Source organism: Echinops telfairi, unplaced genomic scaffold, assembly GCF_000313985.2.
Source record: "Echinops telfairi isolate 266 unplaced genomic scaffold, ASM31398v2 ScPeMD7_7420;HRSCAF=8458, whole genome shotgun sequence".
Lineage (NCBI taxonomy): Eukaryota > Metazoa > Chordata > Mammalia > Afrosoricida > Tenrecidae > Echinops > Echinops telfairi.
In genome coordinates, this window is record NW_022111320.1 from 48117368 (window position 1) to 48129273 (window position 11906).

At 54.7% G+C, this 11906-nt stretch overlaps 1 protein-coding gene across 1 annotated transcript in view; it reads right to left on the reverse strand.

The window, feature by feature from the left end:
* The window catches only part of LTF (lactotransferrin), a 28608-nt gene that overhangs the window by 10602 nt on the left and 6100 nt on the right, over nt 1–11906 (reverse strand). The window contains exons 4-12 of the mRNA XM_030887666.2: nt 11734–11906; nt 11250–11397; nt 10340–10395; nt 8401–8579; nt 7136–7310; nt 6278–6423; nt 5358–5448; nt 1328–1375; nt 319–474 (exon numbers count right to left, since the gene is read on the reverse strand). The exon at nt 11734–11906 is cut by the window's right edge and continues 5 nt beyond it. Of these exons, the coding sequence (XP_030743526.1) occupies nt 319–474; nt 1328–1375; nt 5358–5448; nt 6278–6423; nt 7136–7310; nt 8401–8579; nt 10340–10395; nt 11250–11397; nt 11734–11906 (1172 nt within the window). The remainder of the gene's footprint in view (nt 1–318; nt 475–1327; nt 1376–5357; nt 5449–6277; nt 6424–7135; nt 7311–8400; nt 8580–10339; nt 10396–11249; nt 11398–11733) is intronic.

An 11906-nucleotide genomic window follows, 5' to 3' on the forward strand; every position in this document is an offset into this window, starting at 1 on the left:
GGGCCTTTCTCCCAAAGCACCAGCCTTTGGGTTGGGCGATGAGCGCTACAACCCGACGGTGTCACCCAGGGACCTTTCAGGGTGCAGAGAAACAGGCTGATGTTGCACTTTGTCAACCTTGGGTGGGCAGGTGGGGCATGGGAATGGGGTGTGCAGCCAGGATGCCAGGAGACCTGATCTCCGGGTCTCAACCTGAAAATGCTCCCCTCTGCCTCCCCTTCCAGTTACAAACCCATCCTGAATGCTCAAAGGTCTATAGCACCACCCGCCACCTGTACCCCAGGATGGCCCACCCCCAGCTCCCTCCAGGATGCTTACCAAACCTGCAGGAACCTGTCTGATTAGAGAGCAGGCCCATGGGGATGTTCCAGCCTGCGGTCCTGCCCACGGCGGTGTGGCAGGACTTCCTGCCCTTCAGGGAGTTCCAGGTGAGGCTGGCATCTGCTTTCCTGACAACGGCCACGGCAAAGTACCCTTGCACAGCAGACAACAGAGAGTGAGGCTTAGTACACTCGAGGGCAGTGGTGTAAACCCGGGCCGGGACCAGGCACTGTCAGGAAGTTCAACCAAGCTTACGCTGCTGCCCTGTGTGGTGGGGAGGTTGGCCTGGGCTACGAAATAACATAAGGAAGTCTGGCTGGTTCTCTGAATGAGTGCTGGCCTCTGTCCTTAGCCAGCCACCCATCGCAAAAACCATCCCTGAGCCATGCCCATCACCTCCCCTCCAGATGGGAGCTACTAAACCAGAGTGCCTCCAACCGAGTGCCGGGAGCAGATACTTAGCAAGGACAGGACAGCGAGCCACCCAACGAGCTTCTGCGCAGATGTGTGCTTATGTGGAAGCCTCAAGGACAGTCCCTGTGCTGGGAACAGTGCAGGTGGGAGTCGTGAGAGTGTCCTGCTTGTCCCCCTAAGGAGCACCTGGCCTACTGCCCGGGGGCAGGTGCAAGGCCAGCTGAGAAGTTGAGCATGCACTACCCCATGCAGGCCAGTAGGGGGCGCACAGAAGGCTGGATTTGGCCCAGGAGACAGTGACATCTACATACCGCCTTGCCCCCCTGTCTAATATGAAAGGGATAACACCCCTCCTGCCACGTGGCCAGACACAACAGAGAAATATGTAAAAAGTTCTCGGCCAAAGACCAAGGCCGGTAGAGACATTATCATTGTTCTCCTATGAACCAACCGCCTGCATCTTCGAACTTGCTATGGCGTCTCAGCTGTGTCCCTTTCTGGGTGGGGGTTGTAAAGCCCCCCCACCCCACTATCCTCTCCGACAGCCACAAGGACTTACCTTCGACCCTGAAAGGGACCCCTTCCTACTCACCTTCTGTTGGTCTATTTACACAATCGGAGCCACTGTTCCCTTGGGACCCTGAGGGTACAGAGATGAGCAAAACGTTACTAGACTGACCGAAAATGCACAAGCTTTTAAATCTCAGCGACGCAGAATCAAATCTGAGGACGCCCCATCCGGCAATTGCCCGCAGCAGCTCTCTTCACCAGCATCGATGTCAGGGATCGAACAGCGCCCCCCAAAGGAAATGCCATAAATTCTAAACCCCATGCCCTCTGGGGACTCAGTTGGCAATCTGGGGGATGCTAAGGCATGGCAGCGAGGTGGGATTAGTACAGGTGTGTTTGAAGTCCATCCCTTTGGGGCACGAGAGGGGAGATTGAGCACAGAAGCATGCAGGAGGACAGCACCCCACATCAAAGCTGAAAAGTTATTTGAAAAAAAACTCAACTCACTCCCATTGAGTCTATTCTGACTCACAGCAACCCTATAGGACAGGGTAGAACTGCCCCTGGGAGTTTCCAAGACTAACTGCTTACAGGAGTAGAATGCCCTGTCTTTCTCCAGAGGAGCGGCTGGTGGTTTCGATCTGATGACCTTAGGACTGGCAGTCCAATGCACGGCCACTACGCAGAGGCTTCACCTTCTAGAGCCAATGGCCTGAATCTGGACTTTGAACCTCCGATACTGTGAGAAAGTACATTTCTGTTCATGAAAGCCACTCGCTTTTGGCATGTCTGTGCACACTGCCCTAAGAAACTAGGACCGTGCAGGCTGGAAGCTGCCCGAATGCCCAACAGGGCAGAGGGAGAATTGCGGGAATCGCACAACAGAGTGCTAATGGAGGGGGCTTCCGAGGGTTCATGGGAAAATGGGATGAAAGCTGATGGAGCTTTTCCACTGGCTCGTTGAAACCCCTTTGTAAAGCGGGATTCGACAAGGACAGACTCACTCGGGGGAAAATCACAAACGTAACACGCAGAGGGAGAATCCAGACACCCAAGTACATCGTGTGCCACTCCCCAACGTTGACAAGGAAGCAGAGCTGACTGTGCTGTCAGGAGTCAGGACAGTGGTCATCCTGGGGAGCACTAGGACAGTGACCACCAGAGGGCCAACGGGGACTTCTGAAACATTCTGTCTCGCTGTGGTGCCACTCCCATGGAGAAGCCCGCTTTGTGAAACGCCGTTGAGTTGTACACTTTTCTACAGGTGCTACATCCGGCACGAAAACTTTTTCTGAATGAAGCCGAGGAAGCCGATTGAGATTGTATCAGTTCCCAAAGCAATCGGCAGGTGGGTAGCACAACCATTTTCACGAATTCTCTGCCCTGGGTCTGCCATGTTAATACATCCTTCCATTTGACCTTCTTTCCTGTCCCCACGCCCTATGTCCCCAAACCAAACCACATCCACTGCCCTCGAGTCTACTCCAATTTACAGCCTCCTCTTTATCCCAAAGAGTGGCTTCTTACTGTTGTTAGGTTCTTCTTCTTTTTAAAAAATCATTTTATTGGGGGCTCTTACCGCTCTCGTCACAATCCATCCATCCATTGTGTCAAGCACATTTGTACATTTGTTGCCATCCTCATTCTCAAAACATTTTCTTTCTACTTGAGCCCTCGGTATCAGCTCATTTTCCCCTCCCTCCCCTTCCTTCCTCACAGACCTTGGATAATTTAAAAATTATTCTTTTTTTCATGTCTTACATCAACCGCTGTCTCCCTTCACCCAGTTTTCAGTTGTCCGTCCCCTGGGAGGGAGTTATAGTAGATCCTTCTGATTGGTTTCCCCTTTCTCCCCACCTTCCCCTTCCGGTCCTGGTATCGCTACTCTCATTATTGGTCCTGAGGGCTTTATCCGTCCTGGATTCCCTGTGTTTCAAGCTCTTATCGGTACCAGTGTACATCCTCTGGTCTACCCAGATTTGTATGGTCGAAGTGGGGTCATGACAGTGGTGCAGAGGGAGCATTAAAGAACTAGAGGAAAGTTGTGTTTCATCTGTGCTGTTGGTAGGTTCCAGCTCAAAGCAACCCCGTGTGCTACAGAACGAGACACCACCCGGTCCTGCACCATCCTCACGATTGTTCTCGAGTTTGAGCCCATGGGTGCAGCCGTGACGATCCACCCATCTTGTCCACAGCCTTCCTCTTTCCCACTGCCCTCGACTTGTCCAAGCATAATGCTCTTCTCCGGGGATTGGCATCCACAGTACATGAGACACAGTCTCACCATGCTTGCCTCTCAGGAGCACTCTGGCTGTACTTCTTCCAAGACAGATCGGTTTGTTCTTTTGGCCGTCCTTAGTTCCTTCGATATTCTTGGACAACACCATCGTTCAAGTGCATCCATCTTTCTTTGGTCTTCCTTGTTCAATGTCCAACTTTTAAATGCATAGGAGGCCATTGGAAATCCCATGGCTTGAGTCAGGCGCACCTTAGTCCTCAAAGCCACATCCTTGTTTTTCAACGCTCTAAAGAGGTCTTGTGCAGCAGATGGACCCCATGCAAGGTGTGCTTTGATCTCTGGACTGCTGGTTCCGTGAGCAGTGATTGTGGATCCAAGCACGATGAGGTCCTTGGCCAGTTCCACCTGTTCTCCGTTTATTGTGATGTCACCTATTGGTCCGGCTGTGAGGACTTTGGTTCCCTTTACATTGGTTTGTGAACCTGACTGAAAGCGGCAGTCCCTCATCTTCATCAATAGCGCTTCGCGTCTTCCTCCCTCTCAGCAAGCAAGACTGGGTCATCTGCAGACTGCAGATTGTTCATAATCCTTCCTACAATCCTAAGGCCTCATTCTTCTTCCTATAACTCAGTTTCTCTGATTATTTGCCCAACATACAAATTGAGTTAGGGTGGTAAGAAGACGGACACCTCTCCTAACTTTAAAGATTGCAGTAGTCCCTGGTTCTGTTCACACAACGGCCTCCTGACCCAGGCACAGGCTCTGCATGAGCACAATGAGGTGTTCTGGGCTTCCTATTAAGGACCAGGCTTTTCATAGTTTGCTGTGATGCACACAGTCGAACGCCTTCACATAGTCATAAAACACAAGTAACTATCTTTCTGGTATTCTCTGCTTTCGGTCAAGATCCATGGGACATCAGAAATGATATCCCTTGTTCCACATCAACTTCCGAATCCAGCCTGAACCTCCGGCAGCTCCCTGTCGAGGTACTGCTGTACCTGTTTCTGGAGGATCTTCAGCAATACTTCACTTGCATGGGATATCGATTCTATTGTTCTGTAATTTGTGTATTCTGTTGGGTCACCTTCCTTTGGAAAAGGTGCAAATATGGATCTCTTCCCATCAGATGGCCAAGCAGGTGTCTTCCAAATTTCTTGGCAGAGATGAGTGTTTCCAATGCTTTATCAGCTTGTTGAAACATTTCCTTTGGTATTCCCTCAGTTCCTCATATCCGACCTCTTGAAATGGTTGAATGTGGACTAGCTCTTTTTGGTACAGGGACTCTGTGTATTCTTTCCATCTTCTCTTGATGCTTTCCTGCACTATTTATTGATGCTTCTGAAGGCCTGACTCCTACAGGCGTTCCTCTAGCCGGGTCATTGTGGTAGACTCTACTTTGAGAAGGGAGTTCTTCCTCCTTATACTTTGAGTGTCTTGTGACCTGAGGGGCTCATCTTCTGGCAGCACAGCTGATGGTGTTCTGAGACTATTCAGCAGGTCTTGGAGTAACTGGCCATGTTTCGATGCTCTCCATGGGGAGATGCTCTCCATGGGGGTTCAGTGGCTCATTCCTCTGCAGCAGACAGCCTGCACCTTCCTTGTCATCTATTAAGCTCTGCTGAAACCTGTTCACTCTGGGCGACGCTACTGGTATTTGAAACACCAGGGACACAGCCTTCAGCATCTCAACAACACACAAGCCACCACAGTCTGACAAATGGCAGACAAATTGTGGAAAGAGTTGCTGATGGTTCTGAACCACCGACCTTGCTGTAAGCAGCCCAATGCCCGTCCCACAGTGTCCTCGGGGCTCTTTCCCCCACGGGCCCCCCGAGGGAATAAAACCAGAGACACCGCTCCTTCCACTTACTGGAGTTCTCCGCCAGGACAGGCACCAGACCACACTTGCCCGCCGTGTAGATGTGGCCTCCATCCAAGCTCATGGCATCAGCAGCTCCTTTCTGCAAAGACAAAGCCAGTCCTGGGCATCACGGGAAGGGAAGGCCGCTCCCTGTGCTGCCTGTCTGGACACTCTCTGAGAGACTGACCCCGGTCAGGTCTTTGTCCGGAGTCCCAGAAAGACGGAAGAGCCGTTTTAACTGGGCGTCCAAAGGACATGCCATGGGCTCTCTTGGTTCTCCACCAGACCTGCAGCAGTTCTCGTGGAAACACCAGATTCAACGTCCACGAACCCTTTGTCCTCTGGGGAAGAAAAGGCAACTCTCTGGGCCTCTGGTTCACAGGGGTTATCTGCCTGGACCAGCACCCCTCCCAGAGGAGACAGAGGGTGGGAACTACTGGCTTCCACAGGCTCCGCTCATTCGCACTGGACCCATGGTGCTGGAGCTGCTCAATCAATGAGTAGAAAGGGTGACCTGTATTCCCTGTGAGGGCGGTCCTGGTGTCCTGTCCAAGTTCTGACCCCTGGCCTTCAGAAGGTGGCCTTGTTTGGAAGCAAGGTCTTTGGAGTTGCTGTCGGGGAGCATGGGCCATACTGAAGAAGGGGGTGGTGTCCTGATCCAAACTCCGGGGACTCTTCCAGGACCATCAAACCTCCTGTTTGCATAGCCAGGTCTGGCCCCGGCCAGATCCTCTCTGGCATCTCCTGCCTCGCTCACAGAGCCCCCGCCCCCAACCTCATCTGTAAGGTCCTTGGGTCCTCAAAGAAACCCAGCCCCCCAGCTAGGTGGGTACCCCCGTCTCCCCACCACCATGTGACAGCGGCCCTGCCTGTGCCAGGCCCTCCACGTCAGATCCCACAGCCCAGCCGCTGCCCGCCCAGATGCATACCATGACCAGGGTGATGCAGTCCTCAGCGGTGGGAGCCACGACGCAGGACACTTTGCTTCTGCTTTGCTGGCGCCACTTGGTGCACTTGCGCAGTTCCTCTGCACCCACGGAACACCACACCGCCCCGGCGCGTCGGGCCCCTGACCCTGCAGAGGGAGGAGGGCAGGGTTGGCAGGGATCCCGCAAGGTCATTGTCAAGTCTAATGACCTTGGGAGCCACCCCTTCCATCTCCACACAGTCCAGCTCCACTGGACCCTACAGTAGACAGACTTAGGGAGCCGATTTCACCATTGGATGAGTCAAGGCCTGGGTCCTCCCCTCCTCCACTCCTCAGCCCCCCGGCCCAACCCAACTCAGGTGGGCACCCCTCCGTGACTTCTCCTAAGGCCCCCAGTCAGCCCCGTGAATGAGAATGCAGTCCTGTGTTTGTCTAGACTCCCGTTCCAGACCCTTCGATGGAAGGACAGCCGTGGCTGAGTTCCTTGCTCTAGAATTTTCTCCTGGCCACAGCCAGGGGATTGTGAGTCAGGGAGGTCCCTGCATCCATCCCAGGCAGGTCCTGGCTCTATCCGTTCATGTTCCTCGGAAGCAAGGTGACTTTTCTATAGGTGCTGCGAGAAGCTCGTGTGCACTGGAATAGAGGCCAAGCATTAGCTGGTGGCCAGAACATGTGTCTGAAAATGCCCCTCATCTGCTCAAGTGGCCTGACTCTGTCGGCAGGAGACCCTGGGACCTGCATCAAACCACCATGTGAACAAGATACGAAGGAATGACCACCCCTGGGCGCTTGGGCCACCAGTGAGCGGGCGTCGGCATCCCCCGGAAGGCCTCTCCCCCTCTGCCCAGCCCTCACTCACTCTCCCGCAGGTTCTGCAGGGCGGTGTAGTAGTGGTAGCCAAGGTACAGCCCAGCATCAACCTTGGAGGGGATCCTCACAAAGCCCAGGGCAGAGTCCTTGAAGAGCAGATCGTTTGTCAGCGGAGGGGAGGCGAAGAGCTGGAATGTCGGTGGCTTGGTTTTCCCAAAATGTTCCTGATGGAGGGAAAGATCGATTTAAGCGTTCATGACTTGCGGGAAGGAACTATGGAGCAATGCGGCAAGTGTCTTTGGACCTGTGGGAGCCTCCGTTGGCACCCTCCAACAGAGGGGCGAGCTCAGCACTGGCTTGTTATTTGTGGAAGTTCTGGGGTCCAAGCACCTTAACATCCTGAGAAAACTGGCACCTTCTCCACTGCTTCTTGGTTCCCCAAGTTCTCTGAAGGCAGAACTGGGTGGTGTCCTTGCCCCTGTGCCCTAGACCAGCGGTTCTCAACCTGTGGGCACGCGACCCCTTTGGGGGTCAAATGACCCTTTCCCAGGGGTCGCCCGATTCATCACAGTAGCAAAATGACAGTGATGAAGTAGCAATGATGATAATTTTATGGTTGGGGGCGGGGTGGGAGATCACCACCACATGAGGAACTGTATGAAAGGGTCATGGCATTAGGGAGGTTGAGAACCACTGGGCTAGAAGGTGGCTCACTCTATATACCAGTCCCTCTGTGCCACCATGCCCTCCCAGCCATCAGCTGGGTTTCCAAGCCACGCAACCCACAGAGTCCCCAGGAACACACACATTTCAAAGCAGTCATTCTCGGGGTACCCTGGCGACCCTATAAGCTCCAGCCCTCTCGGGGCTCCTCGGATGGAGGAGCAAGGAGGACCAAGTCCAGGGAACACAAGATCCATAAGCACAGGGAGGCGCCACGGGGCCATTGAGCAAGGCAGCGCTGGGTGGCCTGGCTGCACCGGGGCAGATCCACAGGGCAGAAGCCCTCTGTCACCCGCCTGCCATCCCAGCTGAGGATGATGGTGATAGGAAGGAGGAACCACTTCCACCTCACATCACAGAAGAGTCGACACGGGACGCGGGGGTTTGCCCTTCAAAGTTGGCCTTGGCAGGGGGGGGGGGGCGGTCTCTCTGAGTGACTGACAGGAGACAGTGTCAGATGCGAGGATTTCAAGGCCCCTAATATCCAGGGGACAGCCTGGGAAGAAGACGTCCAAGGTCCTGCTGACTCTTCTCCAGTGCAGAGGAGCAGGAGGTTAGAGAAAGAACAGGGAGGATTGTGGGTGGCAATACCTGTGCCCTCTGGAGGAGCTCCCAGATCTTGTCTTCTTTGCCGTTCGTCGCGCGGGCTACCACAGCGTGAGATGGAACCCGTGCCAGGTGGCACGTCTTGTATTCGTCCACCGGCTTCCGGGTGTTGTCTGGGCAGAGCAACTCATACTGGTCCCTTTCGGACTTGTCTGGTATGTTCTCTGGACCAAGGGAAGGGGTGAGAAGGAGTTCAGTCAAGCCCAGGCAGTCACCGATGAGCTGTAGCTGCCCTCTGCCCAGAGACCGTCCAGCTGAGGGAGCTGCCCCAGATGACCAAGTGGAAGGTCAGAAAAAGGTAGTGAATGTTTCCAGAGCCCTAAGAGAGGTACATAAACATTGCCCACAAAAACCTTGGAGTCAGCCCAGGGGGTCTGAGCCAGAAGTTCAAACCAGACCCCATCTGTTACCATAACAACCCTGAGTCAACGATGATGCCCGCTCTGGAGACAAGAGAGAATCGAATTTCTAAGGCAGAAGATCCAGTTGTTCATGCCTGGTACTGTATCAAGGATGGGGGTAAGGGGTGCTTCATGAGTGTATTTTCAAAGAACTATGAGTGTATGTTATATAAATTACTTCTGAGAACACGAAGTGAAAGATACCTGCCCAGATGATTGAGCCAGTGTTCAAAATCCCCACAAGTTCAGCAGTTAGCAACCAACTAAGTACCTCCACTCAGCCACCAGGGCCCTCTCGAACATAGGAAAGGGAAACTTACAATACCAGTAAATATATTAAGGGATTATCAAACTCATGAGATGTGGAAATTAAATGTAAACAACAGCGAAATCTCTGTCACTGTAAAGTCACCATCTGGGTAACAGATCTGAAAGCTGAAGAATAAAAAGTTGAAGTTCTAGGACAAGGAGGACACCTTGGAACGTTGGAAACTGCTTCAGAAGCCCACAGGGGCTGTGCTACGCTGCCCTGCAGGGTCCCCGGGGGTCGGAATCTGCTCAATGGCAGTCAGTTCCGCTGATTTTTAGGGAGTGTTGGTGGGAGTGTAATTGTGCACTGCCAGTCCTGAGAGCAGTCTGCTGGCCCTAGGGCAGCGGTTCTCAACTTGTGGGCCGCAACCCCTTTGGGGGTCGAACGACACGTTCCCAGGGGCCGCCCAATTCATCACGGTAGCACAATGACAGTGATGAAGTAGCCATGAAAATCATTTTATGGTTGGGGGGCACCACCACATGAGGAGCTGTATGAAAGGGCCGAGAGTGGCATGAGGAAGGTTGAGAACCACTGTCCTAGGGGAATGTTGTGAGCCTGCACACACCCAACAGCTGTGCTTCAGTCGTGGTCCCAAAGCCGTTCTCCAACAGGACAGCAAAAAGACACCTGGAGGGGGAGTGGTGTCGTGGGTTTCAAACTGGGCTGCTAACCTCAGGTACCAGCTGGAAAACCACCAGGCGCGCTGCCGGAGAAAGGCCGTGGAAACCCACAGGGCAGCTCCCCTCTGCCGCCTGCGGCCCCTGCGAGCCAGGATGCACTCAATGGCAGCGTGTTTGGTCTTTGTCTCAGGGCAGCAGAACGGGAGCTGTTGGCGGCAGAGACGTGACCAGGTGGACAGGTGACCACAAAGACAAAGGCCTAAAACAAAAGGCTCAGTCGTCGCCCTTAGGAGCGCGTTGTGCCCAGCACTGGGCTTGCGTGAACTTAAAGCCCAGACACACAGAACAGCAGTGCAGGGTTTGCCTGACCACATGGGACTCAGAGGGCACGGGAAAGCACCTGGGCATGGGTGTTTGGGAGAAGGAAGGGAAGCAACAAGAGGATTTATAAAACGAAGACGAAAACCCTAATGACTTTACAGGTGAAGAAAACACGGCACCAGAGCTGTAGGGAATCATGAACCCAGACCTGAGGCTTTCACCAGTGCAGCACCCAGCTGAAGGAGAGGACGGAAGGGGCTGGCTCTTACCGAAAATCGTACTCTCCTGGACAAAAGCCACTTCCCCAGATCCTTCCCGCAGGCATCTGTGAAATGACAAAGCACCCGAAGTTTCAGCAAAAGGCCATTCTTGACATCCTCCTCCGGCCTCCTTCCAGGCCAAGGGTCCCTGGGGGGTTACCCTGTGGAGATATCTGCTCCCCCAGGAGCGTCTGAGGAAGAAGCCCTGGGCGGGGAGGGGGGGGCGGAGCTGGAAGTCAAAACCTTTTGCTTCTATGTAAAAGAGGGCTTTGAGGATTCTAGGGGGGGGGGTGTGTTGAGGTGGGAGCTGAGGGGGTGAAGGCTTGGTGTCCCTGGCGGCGGTGGCTCTGATTTTCCGTGTACTCTGACAGAGCACATGGCTCGCTCTCTCTCCCAGGGCTGAGTGTGCAGAGGGCTCTTGGCAGTGTGTGTGTGTTGGGGCAGGGGGTGGGGGTCCTCCAAGAAGCAGCGTGGAGCAGGAAGCACAGACCACAGACAGGCAGAGGTCCTTGTCCTCTGGTCTGCGAAAAGCCCAGGTGGGCCAGAAGGTCCGCCTGGATGCCGCCTCTGTGCTGCCCAGTCGGGAGTCCAGGATTGAAGATCTCTAGGCCGGGAGGCCCTCTGTGGGTGGGGAGGGGGGACCCAGGATGGCTGGGGACAGCTGTTTTGGTGTTCTCTGGAGAGAGGATTGCTCCTGAAGCTATAAAGAGGTGGCAGGGTGGGGGGAGACAGGGGGGCCCAGCAGGGTTGGGGGTGGGGGGGTGGAGGGTGGGCAGAGACAAGAAGGGAACCGCCATGGGAGAACGGGACCTCCCCTCTCAGGTCCCTGCCAAAGGGGTGGTCCTCTCTTTGGGTGTCCTGGCCGGAGGACAGTTGGCCCTTGCAGCCCTGTGGGAAAGAGGCCGGCTCACTCACTCACCGGAAGGCACCAGAGTAGCCAAAGTAGGGCTCCTGCGTGCTGCAGGCACATTTGTTTTCGCCTTGCCCGGCACACAGGCGGCACAAGTTGGGGAATCGCTTTCCGTTTGCACAGGGAACACAGCTCTGGGAGAAGAATCTGGATACGGCTGTTGGTGAGGGAAAATCGGGCACCGAGTGAGAGCCAGCCCCGGCCCTGGCCCTGACTGCCCAGGTTGCACCTCCATGGCTGCGCGCTCCTCTGTGGGCAGGAAGCGGAGGACAGGCAGCTGCTTGGCTACGCTGTGATTTCAGGGAGGAGGCTCAGACTTGCTGGTACAGACCCCCACCCCAACCCCCATGCAAGTTTAATGCCAGTTAGGCCCACCCTGGCTCAGGCTCACCCCCACCCCCAGAGGTTCACCAGAACGTATGCAATCACATGCAACCGCCCGCGGGTGCTATTGGAGGAGAGCGCCGGGTCTGACGTGCCCTAGTCCTCTTACCGCCTTCCAGGGATGCCCGTGGTCCTGCCCAGTTCAAGTATGGGCGCAGTGTCCCAATGGGGATGTTCCACCCGGCGGACCTGCCGAGACCCGTGTGGCAGGACTTCTTGCCTCGGAGTTGGTTCAGCTGGAAGTTGGTACCTCGCTTCACCACGGCAACGGCATAATAGTGG